The 25,839-nt window shown below is 48.3% G+C and overlaps 1 protein-coding gene across 3 annotated transcripts in view; it reads left to right on the forward strand.

Annotated features, from left to right (window-relative positions):
- Positions 1–25,839, forward strand: part of katnal2 (katanin p60 subunit A-like 2) — a 107,030-nt gene that overhangs the window by 65,579 nt on the left and 15,612 nt on the right. For all 3 annotated transcript variants that reach the window (XM_055861353.1, XM_055861359.1, XM_055861370.1), the window contains 3 exons: positions 21,573–21,636; positions 21,805–21,923; positions 22,003–22,094. In XM_055861353.1, coding sequence (XP_055717328.1) covers positions 21,573–21,636; positions 21,805–21,923; positions 22,003–22,094 — 275 coding nt within the window. The remainder of the gene's footprint in view (positions 1–21,572; positions 21,637–21,804; positions 21,924–22,002; positions 22,095–25,839) is intronic.

Raw genomic sequence — 25,839 nt, forward strand, 5'->3', positions numbered from 1 at the left:
TAAGGTACAGGCCACCACGCTGTCGTCTACCCTATTAAGGTACAGGCCACCACGCTGTCGTCTACCCTATTAAGGTACAGGCCACCACGCTGTCGTCTACCCTATTAAGGTACAGGCCACCATGCTGTCGTCTACCCTATTAAGGTACAGGCCACCACGCTGTCGTCTACCCTATTAAGGTACAGGCTGCTTTCTCTGCTGCCGGACCACTTCCATTCTATTTGTGAATATGTCTCCACTCCTCTAACAGACCCTCCCTGTGTCCTGAGGCCAAACCCTGGTTCTTCAAATGCTACTGTTGCTTACACCTGCTTTTGTGTTTTTAAAAATATGTCTTTATCTAGAAGGAATAGATTTGACTCTTTCTCACTATTTCAACATTGGTACTTTATTTTTTTGTCAAAATGTGTAAATGGTCGCAGCCGGCCGAGACCGGGAGGTCCGTGGGGCGACGCACAATTGGCCTAGCGTCGTCCGGGGTAGGGAGGGTTTGGCCGGTGGGGATATCCTTGTCTCATCGCGCTCCAGCGACTCCTGTGGCGGGCCGGGCGCAGTGCGCGCTAACCGAGGGGGGCGGGTGCACGGTGTTTCCTCCGACACATTGGTGCGGCTGGCTTCCGGGTTGGAGGCGCGCTGTGTTAAAGAAGTAGTACGGCTGGTTGGGTTGTGCTTCGGAGGACGCATGGCTTTCAACCTTCGTCTCTCACGAGCCCGTACGGGAGTTGTAGCGATGAGACAATATAGTGATTACTAGCGATTGGATACCACGAAAATTGGGGAGAAAATGGGTTAAAAAAAAAAAAAAAAAAAAAAAAAAAAAAAAAAATTGTAAATGGTAAACTTCTGTCCATCAATGGCCCATCTTACAGTATATGGCCCATCTTACAGTATATGGTCCATCTTACAGTATATGGCCCACCTTACAGTATATGGCCCACCTTACAGTATATGGCCCATCTTACAGTATATGGCCCATCTTACAGTATATGGCCCATCTTACAGTATATGGCCCATCTTACAGTATATGGCCCATCTTACAGTATATGGTCCACCTTACAGTATATGGCCCACCTTACCGTATATGGCCCATCTTACAGTATATGGCCCACCTTACAGTACGGCCCACCTTACAGTATATGGCCCACCTTACAGTATATGGCCCACCTTACAGTATATGGCCCACCTTACAGTATATGGCCCACCTTACAGTATATGGCCCACCTTACAGTATATGGCCCATCTTACAGTATATGGCCCATCTTACAGTATATGGCCCATCTTACAGTATATGGCCCATCTTACAGTATATGGCCCATCTTACAGTATATGGCCCATCTTACAGTACGGCCCATCTTACAGTACGGCCCATCTTACAGTATACGGCCCACCTTACAGTATACGGCCCATCTTACAGTATATGGCCCATCTTACAGTATATGGCCCATCTTACAGTACGGCCCATCTTACAGTATATGGCCCACCTTACAGTACGGCCCATCTTACACTACGGCCCATCTTACACTACGACCCATCTTAAAGTATATGGCCCATCTTACAGTATATGGCCCATCTTACAGTACGGCCCGGCCCATCTTACAGTATATGGCCCATCTTACAGTATATGGCCCATCTTACAGTACGGCACACCTTACAGTACGGCCCACCTTACAGTATATGGTCCATCTTACAGTATATGGCCCACCTTACAGTATATGGTCCATCTTACAGTATATGGCCCATCTTACAGTATATGGCCCATCTTACAGTACGGCACACCTTACAGTACAGCCCACCTTACAGTATATGGCCCACCTTACAGTATATGGCCCACCTTACAGTATATGGTCCATCTTACAGTATATGGCCCACCTTACAGTATATGGTCCATCTTACAGTATATGGCCCACCTTACAGTATATGGCCCACCTTACAGTATATGGCCCACCTTACAGTATATGGCCCACCTTACAGTATATGGCCCACCTTACAGTATATGGCCCACCTTACAGTATATGGTCCACCTTACAGTATATGGCCCATCTTACAGTATATGGCCCATCTTACAGTATATGGCCCATCTTACAGTATATGGCCCATCTTACAGTATATGGCCCACCTTACAGTACGGCCCATCTTACAGTATATGGCCCACCTTACAGTATATGGCCCACCTTACAGTATGGCCCATTTTACAGTATATGGCCCATCTTACAGTATATGGCCCATCTTACAGTATATGGCCCATCTTACAGTATATGGCCCATCTTACAGTATATGGCCCATCTTACAGTACGGCCCATCTTACAGTATATGGCCCACCTTACACTACGGCCCATCTTAAAGTATATGGCCCATCTTACAGTATATGGCCCATCTTACAGTATATGGCCCATCTTACAGTACGGCCCACCTTACAGTACGGCCCACCTTACACTACGGCCCATCTTACAGTATATGGCCCATCTTACAGTATATGGTCCATCTTACAGTATATGGCCCACCTTACAGTATATGGCCCACCTTACAGTATATGGCCCACCTTACAGTATATGGCCCATCTTACAGTATATGGCCCATCTTACAGTATATGGCCCATCTTACAGTATATGGCCCATCTTACAGTATATGGTCCATCTTACAGTATATGGCCCACCTTACAGTATATGGCCCACCTTACAGTATATGGCCCATCTTACAGTATATGGCCCATCTTACAGTATATGGCCCACCTTACAGTACGGCCCATCTTACAGTATATGGCCCACCTTACAGTATATGGCCCACCTTACAGTATATGGCCCACCTTACAGTATATGGCCCACCTTACAGTATATGGCCCACCTTACAGTATATGGCCCATCTTACAGTATATGGCCCATCTTACAGTATATGGCCCATCTTACAGTATATGGCCCATCTTACAGTATATGGCCCATCTTACAGTACGGCCCATCTTACAGTACGGCCCATCTTACAGTATACGGCCCACCTTACAGTATACGGCCCATCTTACAGTATATGGCCCATCTTACAGTATATGGCCCATCTTACAGTACGGCCCATCTTACAGTATATGGCCCACCTTACAGTACGGCCCATCTTACACTACGGCCCATCTTACACTACGACCCATCTTAAAGTATATGGCCCATCTTACAGTATATGGCCCATCTTACAGTACGGCCCGGCCCATCTTACAGTATATGGCCCATCTTACAGTATATGGCCCATCTTACAGTACGGCACACCTTACAGTACGGCCCACCTTACAGTATATGGCCCACCTTACAGTATATGGTCCATCTTACAGTATATGGCCCACCTTACAGTATATGGTCCACCTTACAGTATATGGCCCATCTTACAGTATATGGCCCATCTTACAGTACGGCACACCTTACAGTACAGCCCACCTTACAGTATATGGCCCACCTTACAGTATATGGTCCATCTTACAGTATATGGCCCACCTTACAGTATATGGTCCATCTTACAGTATATGGCCCACCTTACAGTATATGGCCCACCTTACAGTATATGGCCCACCTTACAGTATATGGCCCACCTTACAGTATATGGCCCACCTTACAGTATATGGTCCACCTTACAGTATATGGCCCATCTTACAGTATATGGCCCATCTTACAGTATATGGCCCATCTTACAGTATATGGCCCATCTTACAGTATATGGCCCATCTTACAGTATATGGCCCATCTCACAGTATATGGCCCACCTTACAGTACGGCCCATCTTACAGTATATGGCCCACCTTACAGTATATGGCCCACCTTACAGTATGGCCCATCTTACAGTATATGGCCCATCTTACAGTATATGGCCCATCTTACAGTATATGGCCCATCTTACAGTATATGGCCCATCTTACAGTATATGGCCCATCTTACAGTACGGCCCATCTTACAGTATATGGCCCACCTTACACTACGGCCCATCTTAAAGTATATGGCCCATCTTACAGTATATGGCCCATCTTACAGTATATGGCCCATCTTACAGTACGGCCCACCTTACAGTACGGCCCACCTTACACTACGGCCCATCTTACAGTATATGGCCCATCTTACAGTATATGGCCCATCTTACAGTATATGGCCCATCTTACAGTATATGGCCCATCTTACAGTACGGCCCGGCCCATCTTACAGTACGGCCTGGCCCATCTTACAGTATATGGCCCATCTTACAGTACGGCACACCTTACAGTACGGCCCACCTTACAGTATATGGCCCACCTTACAGTATATGGCTCACCTTACAGTATATGGCCCATCTTACAGTACGGCCCATCTTACAGTACGGCCCGGCCCATCTTACAGTACGGCCTGGCCCATCTTACAGTATATGGCCCATCTTACAGTATATGGCCCATCTTACAGTACGGCCCATCTTACAGTACGGCCCATCTTACAGTATACGGCCCACCTTACAGTATACGGCCCATCTTACAGTATATGGCCCATCTTACAGTATATGGCCCATCTTACAGTACGGCCCATCTTACAGTATATGGCCCACCTTACAGTACGGCCCATCTTACACTACGGCCCATCTTACACTACGACCCATCTTAAAGTATATGGCCCATCTTACAGTATATGGCCCATCTTACAGTACGGCCCGGCCCATCTTACAGTATATGGCCCATCTTACAGTATATGGCACACCTTACAGTACGGCACACCTTACAGTACGGCCCACCTTACAGTATATGGCCCACCTTACAGTATATGGTCCATCTTACAGTATATGGCCCACCTTACAGTATATGGTCCATCTTACAGTATATGGCCCATCTTACAGTATATGGCCCATCTTACAGTACAGCCCACCTTACAGTATATGGCCCACCTTACAGTATATGGTCCATCTTACAGTATATGGCCCACCTTACAGTATATGGTCCATCTTACAGTATATGGCCCACCTTACAGTATATGGCCCACCTTACAGTATATGGCCCACCTTACAGTATATGGCCCACCTTACAGTATATGGCCCACCTTACAGTATATGGCCCACCTTACAGTATATGGCCCATCTTACAGTATATGGCCCATCTTACAGTATATGGCCCATCTTACAGTATATGGCCCATCTTACAGTATATGGCCCACCTTACAGTACGGCCCATCTTACAGTATATGGCCCACCTTACAGTATATGGCCCACCTTACAGTATGGCCCATCTTACAGTATATGGCCCATCTTACAGTATATGGCCCATCTTACAGTATATGGCCCATCTTACAGTATATGGCCCATCTTACAGTATATGGCCCATCTTACAGTATATGGCCCATCTTACAGTACGGCCCATCTTACAGTATATGGCCCACCTTACACTACGGCCCATCTTAAAGTATATGGCCCATCTTACAGTATATGGCCCATCTTACAGTATATGGCCCATCTTACAGTACGGCCCACCTTACAGTACGGCCCACCTTACACTACGGCCCATCTTACAGTATATGGCCCATCTTACAGTATATGGCCCATCTTACAGTATATGGCCCATCTTACAGTACGGCCCGGCCCATCTTACAGTACGGCCTGGCCCATCTTACAGTATATGGCCCATCTTACAGTACGGCACACCTTACAGTACGGCCCACCTTACAGTATATGGCCCACCTTACAGTATATGGCTCACCTTACAGTAAATGGCCCATCTTACAGTACGGCCCACCTTACAGTACGGCCCTCCTTACAGTATATGGCCCACCTTACAGTACGGCCCACCTTACAGTACGGCCCACCTTACAGTATATGGCCCACCTTACAGTATATGGCTCACCTTACAGTATATGGCCCATCTTACAGTACGGCCCACCTTACAGTATATGGCCCACCTTACAGTATATGGCCCATCTTACAGTACGGCCCATCTTATAGTACGGCCCGGCCCATATTACAGTATATGGCCCATCTTACAGTATATGGCCCACCTTACAGTACGGCCCACCTTACAGTATATGGCCCATCTTACAGTATATGGCCCACCTTACAGTACGGCCCACCTTACAGTATATGGCCCATCTTACAGTCTATGGCCCACCTTACAGTACGGCACACCTTACAGTATATGGCCCATCTTACAGTATATGGCCCATCTTACAGTATATGGCCCATCTTACAGTATATGGCCCATCTTACAGTATATGGCCCATCTTACAGTATATGGCCCATCTTACAGTATATGGCCCATCTTACAGTATATGGCCCACCTTACAGTACGGCCCACCTTACAGTATATGGCCCATCTTACAGTATATGGCCCATCTTACAGTATATGGCCCATCTTACAGTATATGGCCCATCTTACAGTATATGGCCCATCTTACAGTATATGGCCCATCTTACAGTACGGCACATCTTACAGTATATGGCCCACCTTACAGTACGGCCCATCTTACACTACGGCCCATCTTAAAGTATATGGCCCATCTTACAGTATATGGCCCATCTTACAGTATATGGCCCATCTTACAGTATATGGCCCATCTTACATTACGGCCCGGCCCATCTTACAGTATATGGCCCATCTTACAGTATATGGCCCATCTTACAGTATATGGCCCATCTTACAGTACGGCACACCTTACAGTACGGCCCACCTTACAGTATATGGCCCACCTTACAGTATATGGTCCATCTTACAGTATATGGCCCACCTTACAGTATATGGTCCATCTTACAGTATATGGCCCATCTTACAGTATATGGCCCATCTTACAGTACGGCACACCTTACAGTACGGCCCACCTTACAGTATATGGCCCACCTTACAGTATATGGTCCATCTTACAGTATATGGCCCACCTTACAGTATATGGTCCATCTTACAGTATATGGCCCACCTTACAGTATATGGCCCACCTTACAGTATATGGCCCACCTTACAGTATATGGCCCATCTTACAGTATATGGCCCATCTTACAGTATATTGTCCACCTTACAGTATATGGCCCATCTTACAGTATATGGCCCATCTTACAGTATATGGCCCATCTTACAGTATATGGCCCATCTTACAGTATATGGCCCACCTTACAGTACGGCCCATCTTACAGTATATGGCCCACCTTACAGTATATGGCCCACCTTACAGTATGGCCCATCTTACAGTATATGGCCCATCTTACAGTATATGGCCCATCTTACAGTATATGGCCCATCTTACAGTACGGCCCGGCCCATCTTACAGTATATGGCCCATCTTACAGTATATGGCACACCTTACAGTACGGCACACCTTACAGTACGGCCCACCTTACAGTATATGGCCCACCTTACAGTATATGGTCCATCTTACAGTATATGGCCCACCTTACAGTATATGGTCCATCTTACAGTATATGGCCCATCTTACAGTATATGGCCCATCTTACAGTACGGCACACCTTACAGTACAGCCCACCTTACAGTATATGGCCCACCTTACAGTATATGGTCCATCTTACAGTATATGGCCCACCTTACAGTATATGGTCCATCTTACAGTATATGGCCCACCTTACAGTATATGGCCCACCTTACAGTATATGGCCCACCTTACAGTATATGGCCCACCTTACAGTATATGGCCCACCTTACAGTATATGGCCCACCTTACAGTATATGGTCCACCTTACAGTATATGGTCCACCTTACAGTATATGGTCCACCTTACAGTATATGGCCCATCTTACAGTATATGGCCCATCTTACAGTATATGGCCCATCTTACAGTATATGGCCCATCTTACAGTATATGGCCCATCTTACAGTATATGGCCCATCTTACAGTATATGGCCCACCTTACAGTACGGCCCATCTTACAGTATATGGCCCACCTTACAGTATATGGCCCACCTTACAGTATGGCCCATCTTACAGTATATGGCCCATCTTACAGTATATGGCCCATCTTACAGTATATGGCCCATCTTACAGTATATGGCCCATCTTACAGTATATGGCCCATCTTACAGTACGGCCCATCTTACAGTATATGGCCCACCTTACACTACGGCCCATCTTAAAGTATATGGCCCATCTTACAGTATATGGCCCATCTTACAGTATATGGCCCATCTTACAGTACGGCCCACCTTACAGTACGGCCCACCTTACACTACGGCCCATCTTACAGTATATGGCCCATCTTACAGTATATGGCCCATCTTACAGTATATGGCCCATCTTACAGTACGGCCCGGCCCATCTTACAGTACGGCCTGGCCCATCTTACAGTATATGGCCCATCTTACAGTACGGCACACCTTACAGTACGGCCCACCTTACAGTATATGGCCCACCTTACAGTATATGGCTCACCTTACAGTAAATGGCCCATCTTACAGTACGGCCCACCTTACAGTACGGCCCTCCTTACAGTATATGGCCCACCTTACAGTACGGCCCACCTTACAGTACGGCCCACCTTACAGTATATGGCCCACCTTACAGTATATGGCTCACCTTACAGTATATGGCCCATCTTACAGTACGGCCCACCTTACAGTATATGGCCCACCTTACAGTATATGGCCCATCTTACAGTACGGCCCATCTTATAGTACGGCCCGGCCCATATTACAGTATATGGCCCATCTTACAGTATATGGCCCACCTTACAGTACGGCCCACCTTACAGTATATGGCCCATCTTACAGTATATGGCCCACCTTACAGTACGGCCCACCTTACAGTATATGGCCCATCTTACAGTCTATGGCCCACCTTACAGTACGGCACACCTTACAGTATATGGCCCATCTTACAGTATATGGCCCATCTTACAGTATATGGCCCATCTTACAGTATATGGCCCATCTTACAGTATATGGCCCATCTTACAGTATATGGCCCATCTTACAGTATATGGCCCACCTTACAGTACGGCCCACCTTACAGTATATGGCCCATCTTACAGTATATGGCCCATCTTACAGTATATGGCCCATCTTACAGTATATGGCCCATCTTACAGTATATGGCCCATCTTACAGTATATGGCCCATCTTACAGTACGGCACATCTTACAGTATATGGCCCACCTTACAGTACGGCCCATCTTACACTACGGCCCATCTTAAAGTATATGGCCCATCTTACAGTATATGGCCCATCTTACAGTATATGGCCCATCTTACAGTATATGGCCCATCTTACATTACGGCCCGGCCCATCTTACAGTATATGGCCCATCTTACAGTATATGGCCCATCTTACAGTATATGGCCCATCTTACAGTACGGCACACCTTACAGTACGGCCCACCTTACAGTATATGGCCCACCTTACAGTATATGGTCCATCTTACAGTATATGGCCCACCTTACAGTATATGGTCCATCTTACAGTATATGGCCCATCTTACAGTATATGGCCCATCTTACAGTACGGCACACCTTACAGTACGGCCCACCTTACAGTATATGGCCCACCTTACAGTATATGGTCCATCTTACAGTATATGGCCCACCTTACAGTATATGGTCCATCTTACAGTATATGGCCCACCTTACAGTATATGGCCCACCTTACAGTATATGGCCCACCTTACAGTATATGGCCCATCTTACAGTATATGGCCCATCTTACAGTATATTGTCCACCTTACAGTATATGGCCCATCTTACAGTATATGGCCCATCTTACAGTATATGGCCCATCTTACAGTATATGGCCCATCTTACAGTATATGGCCCACCTTACAGTACGGCCCATCTTACAGTATATGGCCCACCTTACAGTATATGGCCCACCTTACAGTATGGCCCATCTTACAGTATATGGCCCATCTTACAGTATATGGCCCATCTTACAGTATATGGCCCATCTTACAGTACGGCCCATCTTACAGTACGGCCCATCTTACAGTATATGGCCCATCTTACACTACGGCCCATCTTAAAGTATATGGCCCATCTTACAGTATATGGCCCATCTTACAGTACGGCCCGGTCCATCTTACAGTACGGCCCGGCCCATCTTACAGTATATGGCCCATCTTACAGTACGGCACACCTTACAGTACGGCCCACCTTACAGTATATGGCCCACCTTACAGTATATGGCCCACCTTACAGTATATGGCTCACCTTACAGTATATGGCCCATCTTACAGTACGGCCCACCTTACAGTACGGCCCTCCTTACAGTATATGGCCCACCTTACAGTACGGCCCACCTTACAGTACGGCCCACCTTACAGTATATGGCCCACCTTACAGTATATGGCTCACCTTACAGTATATGGCCCATCTTACAGTACGGCCCACCTTACAGTATATGGCCCACCTTACAGTATATGGCCCATCTTACAGTACGGCCCATCTTATAGTACGGCCCGGCCCATATTACAGTATATGGCCCATCTTACAGTATATGGCCCACCTTACAGTACGGCCCACCTTACAGTATATGGCCCATCTTACAGTATATGGCCCATCTTACACTATATGGCCCATCTTACACTATATGGCCCATCTTACAGTATATGGCCCATCTTACAGTATATGGCCCATCTTACAGTATATGGCCCATCTTACACTATATGGCCCATCTTACAGTATATGGCCCATCTTACAGTATATGGTCCATCATACAGTATATGGCCCACCTTACAGTACGGCCCACCTTACAGTACGGCCCACCTTACAGTACGGCCCACCTTACAGTATATGGCCCATCTTACAGTCTATGGCCCACCTTACAGTACGGCACACCTTACAGTATATGGCCCATCTTACAGTATATGGCCCATCTTACAGTATATGGCCCATCTTACAGTATATGGCCCATCTTACAGTATATGGCCCATCTTACAGTATATGGCCCATCTTACAGTATATGGCCCATCTTACAGTATATGGCCCACCTTACAGTACGGCCCACCTTACAGTATATGGCCCATCTTACAGTATATGGCCCATCTTACAGTATATGGCCCATCTTACAGTATATGGCCCATCTTACAGTATATGGCCCATCTTACAGTATATGGCCCATCTTACAGTACGGCACATCTTACAGTATATGGCCCACCTTACAGTACGGCCCATCTTACACTACGGCCCATCTTAAAGTATATGGCCCATCTTACAGTATATGGCCCATCTTACAGTATATGGCCCATCTTACAGTATATGGCCCATCTTACATTACGGCCCGGCCCATCTTACAGTATATGGCCCATCTTACAGTATATGGCCCATCTTACAGTATATGGCCCATCTTACAGTACGGCACACCTTACAGTACGGCCCACCTTACAGTATATGGCCCACCTTACAGTATATGGTCCATCTTACAGTATATGGCCCACCTTACAGTATATGGTCCATCTTACAGTATATGGCCCATCTTACAGTATATGGCCCATCTTACAGTACGGCACACCTTACAGTACGGCCCACCTTACAGTATATGGCCCACCTTACAGTATATGGTCCATCTTACAGTATATGGCCCACCTTACAGTATATGGTCCATCTTACAGTATATGGCCCACCTTACAGTATATGGCCCACCTTACAGTATATGGCCCACCTTACAGTATATGGCCCATCTTACAGTATATGGCCCATCTTACAGTATATTGTCCACCTTACAGTATATGGCCCATCTTACAGTATATGGCCCATCTTACAGTATATGGCCCATCTTACAGTATATGGCCCATCTTACAGTATATGGCCCACCTTACAGTATATGGCCCACCTTACAGTACGGCCCACCTTACAGTATATGGCCCACCTTACAGTATATGGCCCACCTTACAGTATGGCCCATCTTACAGTATATGGCCCATCTTACAGTATATGGCCCATCTTACAGTATATGGCCCATCTTACAGTATATGGCACACCTTACAGTACGGCACACCTTACAGTACGGCCCACCTTACAGTATATGGCCCACCTTACAGTATATGGTCCATCTTACAGTATATGGCCCACCTTACAGTATATGGTCCATCTTACAGTATATGGCCCATCTTACAGTATATGGCCCATCTTACAGTACGGCACACCTTACAGTACAGCCCACCTTACAGTATATGGCCCACCTTACAGTATATGGTCCATCTTACAGTATATGGCCCACCTTACAGTATATGGTCCATCTTACAGTATATGGCCCACCTTACAGTATATGGCCCACCTTACAGTATATGGCCCACCTTACAGTATATGGCCCACCTTACAGTATATGGCCCACCTTACAGTATATGGCCCACCTTACAGTATATGGTCCACCTTACAGTATATGGTCCACCTTACAGTATATGGCCCATCTTACAGTATATGGCCCATCTTACAGTATATGGCCCATCTTACAGTATATGGCCCATCTTACAGTATATGGCCCATCTTACAGTATATGGCCCACCTTACAGTACGGCCCATCTTACAGTATATGGCCCACCTTACAGTATATGGCCCACCTTACAGTATGGCCCATCTTACAGTATATGGCCCATCTTACAGTATATGGCCCATCTTACAGTATATGGCCCATCTTACAGTATATGGCCCATCTTACAGTATATGGCCCATCTTACAGTACGGCCCATCTTACAGTATATGGCCCACCTTACACTACGGCCCATCTTAAAGTATATGGCCCATCTTACAGTATATGGCCCATCTTACAGTATATGGCCCATCTTACAGTACGGCCCACCTTACAGTACGGCCCACCTTACACTACGGCCCATCTTACAGTATATGGCCCATCTTACAGTATATGGCCCATCTTACAGTATATGGCCCATCTTACAGTACGGCCCGGCCCATCTTACAGTACGGCCCGGCCCATCTTACAGTATATGGCCCATCTTACAGTACGGCACACCTTACAGTACGGCCCACCTTACAGTATATGGCCCACCTTACAGTATATGGCTCACCTTACAGTAAATGGCCCATCTTACAGTACGGCCCACCTTACAGTACGGCCCTCCTTACAGTATATGGCCCACCTTACAGTACGGCCCACCTTACAGTACGGCCCACCTTACAGTATATGGCCCACCTTACAGTATATGGCTCACCTTACAGTATATGGCCCATCTTACAGTACGGCCCACCTTACAGTATATGGCCCACCTTACAGTATATGGCCCATCTTACAGTACGGCCCATCTTATAGTACGGCCCGGCCCATATTACAGTATATGGCCCATCTTACAGTATATGGCCCACCTTACAGTACGGCCCACCTTACAGTATATGGCCCATCTTACAGTATATGGCCCACCTTACAGTACGGCCCACCTTACAGTATATGGCCCATCTTACAGTCTATGGCCCACCTTACAGTACGGCACACCTTACAGTATATGGCCCATCTTACAGTATATGGCCCATCTTACAGTATATGGCCCATCTTACAGTATATGGCCCATCTTACAGTATATGGCCCATCTTACAGTATATGGCCCATCTTACAGTATATGGCCCATCTTACAGTATATGGCCCACCTTACAGTACGGCCCACCTTACAGTATATGGCCCATCTTACAGTATATGGCCCATCTTACAGTATATGGCCCATCTTACAGTATATGGCCCATCTTACAGTATATGGCCCATCTTACAGTATATGGCCCATCTTACAGTACGGCACATCTTACAGTATATGGCCCACCTTACAGTACGGCCCATCTTACACTACGGCCCATCTTAAAGTATATGGCCCATCTTACAGTATATGGCCCATCTTACAGTATATGGCCCATCTTACAGTATATGGCCCATCTTACAGTATATGGCCCATCTTACATTACGGCCCGGCCCATCTTACAGTATATGGCCCATCTTACAGTATATGGCCCATCTTACAGTATATGGCCCATCTTACAGTACGGCACACCTTACAGTACGGCCCACCTTACAGTATATGGTCCATCTTACAGTATATGGCCCACCTTACAGTATATGGTCCATCTTACAGTATATGGCCCATCTTACAGTATATGGCCCATCTTACAGTACGGCACACCTTACAGTACGGCCCACCTTACAGTATATGGCCCACCTTACAGTATATGGTCCATCTTACAGTATATGGCCCACCTTACAGTATATGGTCCATCTTACAGTATATGGCCCACCTTACAGTATATGGCCCACCTTACAGTATATGGCCCACCTTACAGTATATGGCCCATCTTACAGTATATGGCCCATCTTACAGTATATTGTCCACCTTACAGTATATGGCCCATCTTACAGTATATGGCCCATCTTACAGTATATGGCCCATCTTACAGTATATGGCCCATCTTACAGTATATGGCCCACCTTACAGTACGGCCCATCTTACAGTATATGGCCCACCTTACAGTATATGGCCCACCTTACAGTATGGCCCATCTTACAGTATATGGCCCATCTTACAGTATATGGCCCATCTTACAGTATATGGCCCATCTTACAGTACGGCCCATCTTACAGTATATGGCCCATCTTACACTACGGCCCATCTTAAAGTATATGGCCCATCTTACAGTATATGGCCCATCTTACAGTATATGGCCCATCTTACAGTACGGCCCGGTCCATCTTACAGTACGGCCCGGCCCATCTTACAGTATATGGCCCATCTTACAGTACGGCACACCTTACAGTACGGCCCACCTTACAGTATATGGCCCACCTTACAGTATATGGCCCACCTTACAGTATATGGCTCACCTTACAGTATATGGCCCATCTTACAGTACGGCCCACCTTACAGTACGGCCCTCCTTACAGTATATGGCCCACCTTACAGTACGGCCCACCTTACAGTACGGCCCACCTTACAGTACGGCCCACCTTACAGTATATGGCCCACCTTACAGTATATGGCTCACCTTACAGTATATGGCCCATCTTACAGTACGGCCCACCTTACAGTATATGGCCCACCTTACAGTATATGGCCCATCTTACAGTACGGCCCATCTTATAGTACGGCCCGGCCCATATTACAGTATATGGCCCATCTTACAGTATATGGCCCACCTTACAGTACGGCCCACCTTACAGTATATGGCCCATCTTACAGTATATGGCCCATCTTACACTATATGGCCCATCTTACACTATATGGCCCATCTTACAGTATATGGCCCATCTTACAGTATATGGCCCATCTTACAGTATATGGCCCATCTTACACTATATGGCCCATCTTACAGTATATGGCCCATCTTACAGTATATGGCCCATCTTACAGTATATGGTCCATCATACAGTATATGGCCCACCTTACAGTACGGCCCACCTTACAGTACGGCCCACCTTACAGTACGGCCCACCTTACAGTATATGGCCCATCTTACAGTCTATGGCCCACCTTACAGTACGGCACACCTTACAGTATATGGCCCATCTTACAGTATATGGCCCATCTTACAGTATATGGCCCATCTTACAGTATATGGCCCATCTTACAGTATATGGCCCATCTTACAGTATATGGCCCATCTTACAGTATATGGCCCATCTTACAGTATATGGCCCACCTTACAGTACGGCCCACCTTACAGTATATGGCCCATCTTACAGTATATGGCCCATCTTACAGTATATGGCCCATCTTACAGTATATGGCCCATCTTACAGTATATGGCCCATCTTACAGTACGGCACATCTTACAGTATATGGCCCACCTTACAGTACGGCCCATCTTACACTACGGCCCATCTTAAGGTATATGGCCCATCTTACAGTATATGGCCCATCTTACAGTATATGGCCCATCTTACAGTATATGGCCCATCTTACATTACGGCCCGGCCCATCTTACAGTATATGGCCCATCTTACAGTATATGGCCCATCTTACAGTATATGGCCCATCTTACAGTACGGCACACCTTACAGTACGGCCCACCTTACAGTATATGGCCCACCTTACAGTATATGGTCCATCTTACAGTATATGGCCCACCTTACAGTATATGGTCCATCTTACAGTATATGGCCCATCTTACAGTATATGGCCCATCTTACAGTACGGCACACCTTACAGTACGGCCCACCTTACAGTATATGGCCCACCTTACAGTATATGGTCCATCTTACAGTATATGGCCCACCTTACAGTATATGGTCCATCTTACAGTATATGGCCCACCTTACAGTATATGGCCCACCTTACAGTATATGGCCCACCTTACAGTATATGGCCCATCTTACAGTATATGGCCCATCTTACAGTATATTGTCCACCTTACAGTATATGGCCCATCTTACAGTATATGGCCCATCTTACAGTATATGGCCCATCTTACAGTATATGGCCCATCTTACAGTATATGGCCCACCTTACAGTATATGGCCCACCTTACAGTACGGCCCACCTTACAGTATATGGCCCACCTTACAGTATATGGCCCACCTTACAGTATGGCCCATCTTACAGTATATGGCCCATCTTACAGTATATGGCCCATCTTACAGTATATGGCCCATCTTACAGTATATGGCACACCTTACAGTACGGCACACCTTACAGTACGGCCCACCTTACAGTATATGGCCCACCTTACAGTATATGGTCCATCTTACAGTATATGGCCCACCTTACAGTATATGGTCCATCTTACAGTATATGGCCCATCTTACAGTATATGGCCCATCTTACAGTACGGCACACCTTACAGTACAGCCCACCTTACAGTATATGGCCCACCTTACAGTATATGGTCCATCTTACAGTATATGGCCCACCTTACAGTATATGGTCCATCTTACAGTATATGGCCCACCTTACAGTATATGGCCCACCTTACAGTATATGGCCCACCTTACAGTATATGGCCCACCTTACAGTATATGGCCCACCTTACAGTATATGGCCCACCTTACAGTATATGGCCCACCTTACAGTATATGGTCCACCTTACAGTATATGGTCCATCTTACAGTATATGGCCCATCTTACAGTATATGGCCCATCTTACAGTATATGGCCCATCTTACAGTATATGGCCCATCTTACAGTATATGGCCCATCTTACAGTATATGGCCCACCTTACAGTACGGCCCATCTTACAGTATATGGCCCACCTTACAGTATATGGCCCACCTTACAGTATGGCCCATCTTACAGTATATGGCCCATCTTACAGTATATGGCCCATCTTACAGTATATGGCCCATCTTACAGTATATGGCCCATCTTACAGTATATGGCCCATCTTACAGTACGGCCCATCTTACAGTATATGGCCCACCTTACACTACGGCCCATCTTAAAGTATATGGCCCATCTTACAGTATATGGCCCATCTTACAGTATATGGCCCATCTTACAGTACGGCCCACCTTACAGTACGGCCCACCTTACACTACGGCCCATCTTACAGTATATGGCCCATCTTACAGTATATGGCCCATCTTACAGTATATGGCCCATCTTACAGTACGGCCCGGCCCATCTTACAGTACGGCCCGGCCCATCTTACAGTATATGGCCCATCTTACAGTACGGCACACCTTACAGTACGGCCCACCTTACAGTATATGGCCCACCTTACAGTATATGGCTCACCTTACAGTAAATGGCCCATCTTACAGTACGGCCCACCTTACAGTACGGCCCTCCTTACAGTATATGGCCCACCTTACAGTACGGCCCACCTTACAGTACGGCCCACCTTACAGTATATGGCCCACCTTACAGTATATGGCTCACCTTACAGTATATGGCCCATCTTACAGTACGGCCCACCTTACAGTATATGGCCCACCTTACAGTATATGGCCCATCTTACAGTACGGCCCATCTTATAGTACGGCCCGGCCCATATTACAGTATATGGCCCATCTTACAGTATATGGCCCACCTTACAGTACGGCCCACCTTACAGTATATGGCCCATCTTACAGTATATGGCCCACCTTACAGTACGGCCCACCTTACAGTATATGGCCCATCTTACAGTCTATGGCCCACCTTACAGTACGGCACACCTTACAGTATATGGCCCATCTTACAGTATATGGCCCATCTTACAGTATATGGCCCATCTTACAGTATATGGCCCATCTTACAGTATATGGCCCATCTTACAGTATATGGCCCATCTTACAGTATATGGCCCATCTTACAGTATATGGCCCACCTTACAGTACGGCCCACCTTACAGTATATGGCCCATCTTACAGTATATGGCCCATCTTACAGTATATGGCCCATCTTACAGTATATGGCCCATCTTACAGTATATGGCCCATCTTACAGTATATGGCCCATCTTACAGTACGGCACATCTTACAGTATATGGCCCACCTTACAGTACGGCCCATCTTACACTACGGCCCATCTTAAAGTATATGGCCCATCTTACAGTATATGGCCCATCTTACAGTATATGGCCCATCTTACAGTATATGGCCCATCTTACAGTATATGGCCCATCTTACATTACGGCCCGGCCCATCTTACAGTATATGGCCCATCTTACAGTATATGGCCCATCTTACAGTATATGGCCCATCTTACAGTACGGCACACCTTACAGTACGGCCCACCTTACAGTATATGGTCCATCTTACAGTATATGGCCCACCTTACAGTATATGGTCCATCTTACAGTATATGGCCCATCTTACAGTATATGGCCCATCTTACAGTACGGCACACCTTACAGTACGGCCCACCTTACAGTATATGGCCCACCTTACAGTATATGGTCCATCTTACAGTATATGGCCCACCTTACAGTATATGGTCCATCTTACAGTATATGGCCCACCTTACAGTATATGGCCCACCTTACAGTATATGGCCCACCTTACAGTATATGGCCCATCTTACAGTATATGGCCCATCTTACAGTATATTGTCCACCTTACAGTATATGGCCCATCTTACAGTATATGGCCCATCTTACAGTATATGGCCCATCTTACAGTATATGGCCCATCTTACAGTATATGGCCCACCTTACAGTACGGCCCATCTTACAGTATATGGCCCACCTTACAGTATATGGCCCACCTTACAGTATGGCCCATCTTACAGTATATGGCCCATCTTACAGTATATGGCCCATCTTACAGTATATGGCCCATCTTACAGTACGGCCCATCTTACAGTATATGGCCCATCTTACACTACGGCCCATCTTAAAGTATATGGCCCATCTTACAGTATATGGCCCATCTTACAGTATATGGCCCATCTTACAGTACGGCCCGGTCCATCTTACAGTACGGCCCGGCCCATCTTACAGTATATGGCCCATCTTACAGTACGGCACACCTTACAGTACGGCCCACCTTACAGTATATGGCCCACCTTACAGTATATGGCCCACCTTACAGTATATGGCTCACCTTACAGTATATGGCCCATCTTACAGTACGGCCCACCTTACAGTACGGCCCTCCTTACAGTATATGGCCCACCTTACAGTACGGCCCACCTTACAGTACGGCCCACCTTACAGTACGGCCCACCTTACAGTATATGGCCCACCTTACAGTATATGGCTCACCTTACAGTATATGGCCCATCTTACAGTACGGCCCACCTTACAGTATATGGCCCACCTTACAGTATATGGCCCATCTTACAGTACGGCCCATCTTATAGTACGGCCCGGCCCATATTACAGTATATGGCCCATCTTACAGTATATGGCCCACCTTACAGTACGGCCCACCTTACAGTATATGGCCCATCTTACAGTATATGGCCCATCTTACACTATATGGCCCATCTTACACTATATGGCCCATCTTACAGTATATGGCCCATCTTACAGTATATGGCCCATCTTACAGTATATGGCCCATCTTACACTATATGGCCCATCTTACAGTATATGGCCCATCTTACAGTATATGGTCCATCATACAGTATATGGCCCACCTTACAGTACGGCCCACCTTACAGTACGGCCCACCTTACAGTACGGCCCATCTGACAGGATGTTTACATGGTTGTATTGTGACGGGGATGTTTACATGGTTGTATCGTGACGGGGATGTTTACATGGTTGTATCGTGACGGGGATGTTTACATGGTTGTATTGTGACGGGGATGTTTATATGGTTGTATTGTGACAGGGATGTTTACATGGTTGTATTGTGACGGGGATGTTTATAGACATGGTTGTATTGTGACGGGGATGTTTACATGGTTGTATCGTGACGGGGATGTAGACATGGTTGTATTGTGACGGGGATGTTTACATGGTTGTATCGTGACGGGGATGTAGACATGGTTGTATTGTGACGGGGATGTTTACATGGTTGTATTGTGACGGGGATGTTTACATGGTTGTATTGTGACGGGGATGTTTATAGACATGGTTGTATTGTGACGGGGATGTTTGTAGACATGGTTGTATTGTGACGGGGATGTTTCGTAGACATGGTTGTATTGTGACGGGGATGTTTACATGGTTGTATTGTGACGGGGATGTTTACATGGTTGTATTGTGACGGGGATGTTTACATGGTTGTATTGTGACGGGGATGTTTACATGGTTGTATTGTGACGGGGATGCTTACATGGTTGTATCGTGACGGGGATGTAGACATGGTTGTATTGTGACGGGGATGTTTACATGGTTGTATTGTGACGGGGATGCTTACATGGTTGTATCGTGACGGGGATGTAGACATGGTTGTATTGTGACGGGGATGTTTACATGGTTGTATTGTGACGGGGATGTTTACATGGTTGTATTGTGACGGGGATGTTTACATGGTTGTATTGTGACGGGGATGTTTACATGGTTGTATCGTGACGGGGATGTTTGTAGACATGGTTGTATTGTGACGGGGATGTTTGTAGACATGGTTGTATTGTGACGGGGATGTTTGTAGACATGGTTCTATTATGACGGGGATGTTTATAGACATAGTTGTATTGTGACGGGGATGTTTATATGGTTGTATTGTAACGGGGATGTTTATAGACATGGTTGTATTGTGACGGGGATGTTTACATGGTTGTATTGTGACGGGGATGTTTATAGACATGGTTGTATTGTGACGGGGATGTTTATAGACATGGTTGTATTGTGACGGGGATGTTTATATGGTTGTATTGTGACGGGGATGTTTACATGGTTGTATCGTGACGGGGATGTTTACATGGTTGTATCGTGACGGGGATGTTTACATGGTTGTATCGTGACGGGGATGTTTACATGGTTGTATCGTGACGGGGATGTTTACATGGTTGTGTTGTGACGGGGATGTTTACATGGTTGTGTTGTGACGGGGATGTTTACATGGTTGTGTTGTGACGGGGATGTTTACATGGTTGTATCGTGACGGGGATGTTTACATGGTTGTGTCGTGACGGGGATGTTTACATGGTTGTATTGTGACGGGGATGGTTGTATGGTTGTATCGTGACGGGGATGTTTACATGGTTGTATCGTGACGGGGATGTTTACATGGTTGTATCGTGGCGGGGATGGTTGTATCGTGACGGGGATGTTTACATGGTTGTATCGTGACGGGGATGGTTGTATGGTTGTATCGTGACGGGGATGGTTGTATGGTTGTATAACATTCCTTCATTCTGTCTTTAGTATCCACAGCTGTTCACTGGCATCCTGTCTCCATGGAAAGGTCTGCTGTTATACGGGCCTCCAGGTAACACCTACACACACACACCTACACACACCTACAAACCTACACACACACACCTACACACATACACACTCACCTACACACACACCTACACACACACACACCTACACACCCACACACACACACCTACACCTACACACACCTACACACACTCCTAACCTCTCCTCTCAGGTACAGGTAAGACACTGCTGGCCAAGGCTGTAGCCACAGAGTGTAACACCACCTTCTTCAACATCTCAGCCTCCAGCATCGTCAGCAAGTGGAGAGGAGACTCTGAGAAGCTGGTCAGGGTACGTGGCTGTCTGATGTCCCTGTATGAATGTTAGACTGGGGTGTTTATTAGTTGATATAATGACCTCCTCTCTCCAGGTGTTGTTTGAGCTGGCTCGGTACCACGCCCCTTCCACCATCTTCCTGGATGAACTGGAGTCAGTTATGAGCCAGAGAGGGACGGGAGGAGGGTGAGTTACAGAGAGAGGGTGAGTTACAGAGAGAGGGGGAGAGACGGAGAGAGGGGGAGAGACGGAGAGACGGAGAGAGGGGGAGAGACGGGGAGAGACGGAGAGAGACGGAGAGAGGGGGAGAGACGGAGAGAGGGGGAGAGAGGGAGAGAGACGGAGAGAGGGGGAGAGACGGAGAGAGGGGGAGAGACGGAGAGAGGGGGAGAGACGGAGAGAGGGGGAGAGACGGGGAGAGGGGGAGAGAGGGGGAGAGACGGAGAGACGGAGAGAGGGGGAGAGACGGAGAGAGGGGAGGGGGAGATACGGAGAGAGGGGAGGGGGAGATACGGAGAGAGGGAGTTACAGAGGAGGAGGGTGAGTTACGGAGAGGGACGGGAGGAGGGTGAGTTATGGAGAGAGGGGAGGGTGAGTTACGGAGAGAGGGGGGAGTTACAGAGAAGGAGGAGGGTGAGTTACGGAGAAGGAGGAGGGTGAGTTACGGAGAGGGACGGGAGGAGGGTGAGTTACGGAGAAGGAGGAGGTTGAGTTACGGAGAGAGGGGGAGTTACAGAGAAGGATGAGGGTGAGTTACGGAGAGAGGGGAGTTACAGAGAAGGAGGAGGGTGAGTTACGGAGAGAGGGGAGTTACAGAGAAGGAGGAGGGTGAGTTACAGAGAGAGGGGAGGGTGAGTTACGGAGAGGGACGGGAGAAGGGTGAGTTACGGAGAAGGAGGAGGGTGAGTTACGGAGAGAGGGGGAGTTACAGAGAAGGAGGAGGGTGAGTTACGGAGAGGGGGGGAGATACAGAGAGAGGGGAGTGTGAGTTACAGAGAGAGGGTGAGTTACGGAGAGGGACGGGAGGAGGGTGAGTTACGGAGAGGGGGGGAGATACAGAGAGAGGGGAGTGTGAGTTACAGAGAGAGGGTGAGTTACGGAGAGAGGGGAGTTACAGAGAAGGAGGGTGAGTTACGGAGAGGGACGGGAGGAGGGTGAGTTACGGAGAGGGACGGGAGGAGGGTGAGTTACGGAGAGGGGGGGAGATACAGAGAGAGGGGAGTGTGAGTTACAGAGAGAGGGGGAGTTACAGAGAAGGAGGAGGGTGAGTTACGGAGAGGGGGGGAGATACAGAGAGAGGGGGAGTTACAGAGGAGGAGGGTGAGTTACGGAGAGGGACGGGAGGAGGGTGAGTTACAGAGAGAGGGGAGGGTGAGTTACAGAGAGAGGGGGAGTTACAGAGAAGGAGGAGGGTGAGTTACGGAGAGGGACGGGAGGAGGATGAGTTACAGAGAGAGGGGAGGGTGAGTTACGGAGAGAGGGGGAGATACAGAGAGGGGAGTTACAGAGAAGGAGGAGGGTGAGTTACGGAGAGAGGGTGAGTTACAGAGAAGGAGGAGGGTGAGTTACGGAGAGGGACGGGAGGAGGGTGAGTTACAGAGAGAGGGGAGTTACAGAGAAGGAGGAGGGTGAGTTACAGAGAGAGGGGAGGGTGAGTTACGGAGAGGGACGGGAGGAGGGTGAGTTACGGAGAGAGGGGAGTTACAGAGAAGGAGGAGGGTGAGTTACAGAGAGAGGGGGAGTTACAGAGAAGGAGGAGGGTGAGTTACGGAGAGAGGGGAGGGTGAGTTACGGAGAGGGACGGGAGGAGGGTGAGTTACGGAGAGAGGGGAGTTACAGAGAAGGAGGAGGGTGAGTTACAGAGAGAGGGGGAGTTACAGAGAAGGAGGAGGGTGAGTTACGGAGAGAGGGTGAGTTACAGAGAAGGAGGAGGGTGAGTTACGGAGAGGGACGGGAGGAGGGTGAATTACAGAGAGAGGGGAGTTACAGAGAAGGAGGAGGGTGAGTTACGGAGAGGGACGGGAGGAGGGTGAGTTACGGAGAGAGGGGGAGTTACAGAGAGAGGGGAGGGTGAGTTACGGAGAGGGACGGGAGGAGGGTGAGTTACGGAGAGGGGGGGAGATACAGAGAGAGGGGAGTGTGAGTTACAGAGAGAGGGTGAGTTACGGAGAGGGACGGGAGGAGGGTGAGTTACGGAGAGAGGGGGAGTTACAGAGAGAGGGGAGTGTGAGTTACGGAGAGAGGGGGAGTTACGGAGAGAGGGGGAGTTACAGAGAGAGGGGAGGGGGAGTTACGGAGAGGGACGGGAGGAGGGTGAGTTACGGAGAGGGGGGGAGATACAGAGAGAGGGGAGTGTGAGTTACAGAGAGAGGGTGAGTTACGGAGAGGGACGGGAGGAGGGTGAGTTACGGAGAGAGGGGGAGTTACAGAGAGAGGGGAGGGGGAGTTACGGAGAGGGACGGGAGGAGGGTGAGTTAGGGGGAGAGGGGGAGAGAGGGGGAGAGACGGAGAGAGGGGGAGAGAGGGAGAGAGACGGAGAGAGGGGGAGAGACGGGGAGAGAGGGGGAGAGACGGAGAGAGGGGGAGAGACGGGGAGAGGGGGAGAGACGGGGAGAGGGGGAGAGACGGAGAGAGGGGGAGAGACGGAGAGACGGAGAGAGGGGGAGAGACGGAGAGAGGGGAGGGGGAGATACGGAGAGAGGGGAGGGGGAGATACGGAGAGAGGGGGAGTTACAGAGGAGGAGGGTGAGTTACGGAGAGGGACGGGAGGAGGGTGAGTTACGGAGAGAGGGGAGTTACAGAGAAGGAGGAGGGTGAGTTACAGAGAGAGGGGAGGGTGAGTTACGGAGAGGGACGGGAGGAGGGTGAGTTACGGAGAAGGAGGAGGGTGAGTTACGGAGAGAGGGGGAGTTACAGAGAAGGAGGAGGGTGAGTTACGGAGAGGGGGGGAGATACAGAGAGAGGGGAGTGTGAGTTACAGAGAGAGGGTGAGTTACAGAGAGGGACGGGAGGAGGGTGAGTTACGGAGAGGGGGGGAGATACAGAGAGAGGGTGAGTTACGGAGAGAGGGGAGTTACAGAGAAGGAGGGTGAGTTACGGAGAGAGGGGGAGTTACAGAGAAGGAGGAGGGTGAGTTACGGAGAAGGAGGAGGGTGAGTTACGGAGAGGGACGGGAGGAGGGTGAGTTACGGAGAAGGAGGAGGTTGAGTTACGGAGAGAGGGGGAGTTACAGAGAAGGATGAGGGTGAGTTACGGAGAGAGGGGAGTTACAGAGAAGGAGGAGGGTGAGTTACGGAGAGAGGGGAGTTACAGAGAAGGAGGAGGGTGAGTTACAGAGAGAGGGGAGGGTGAGTTACGGAGAGGGACGGGAGAAGGGTGAGTTACGGAGAAGGAGGAGGGTGAGTTACGGAGAGAGGGGGAGTTACAGAGAAGGAGGAGGGTGAGTTACGGAGAGGGGGGGAGATACAGAGAGAGGGGAGTGTGAGTTACAGAGAGAGGGTGAGTTACGGAGAGGGACGGGAGGAGGGTGAGTTACGGAGAGGGGGGGAGATACAGAGAGAGGGGAGTGTGAGTTACAGAGAGAGGGTGAGTTACGGAGAGAGGGGAGTTACAGAGAAGGAGGGTGAGTTACGGAGAGAGGGGGAGTTACAGAGAAGGAGGAGGGTGAGTTACGGAGAGGGACGGGAGGAGGGTGAGTTACGGAGAGGGACGGGAGGAGGGTGAGTTACGGAGAGGGGGGGAGATACAGAGAGAGGGGAGTGTGAGTTACAGAGAGAGGGGGAGTTACAGAGAAGGAGGAGGGTGAGTTACGGAGAGGGGGGGAGATACAGAGAGAGGGGGAGTTACAGAGGAGGAGGGTGAGTTACGGAGAGGGACGGGAGGAGGGTGAGTTACAGAGAGAGGGGAGGGTGAGTTACAGAGAGAGGGGGAG

Source organism: Salvelinus fontinalis, chromosome 2 (assembly GCF_029448725.1).
Source record: "Salvelinus fontinalis isolate EN_2023a chromosome 2, ASM2944872v1, whole genome shotgun sequence".
Lineage (NCBI taxonomy): Eukaryota > Metazoa > Chordata > Actinopteri > Salmoniformes > Salmonidae > Salvelinus > Salvelinus fontinalis.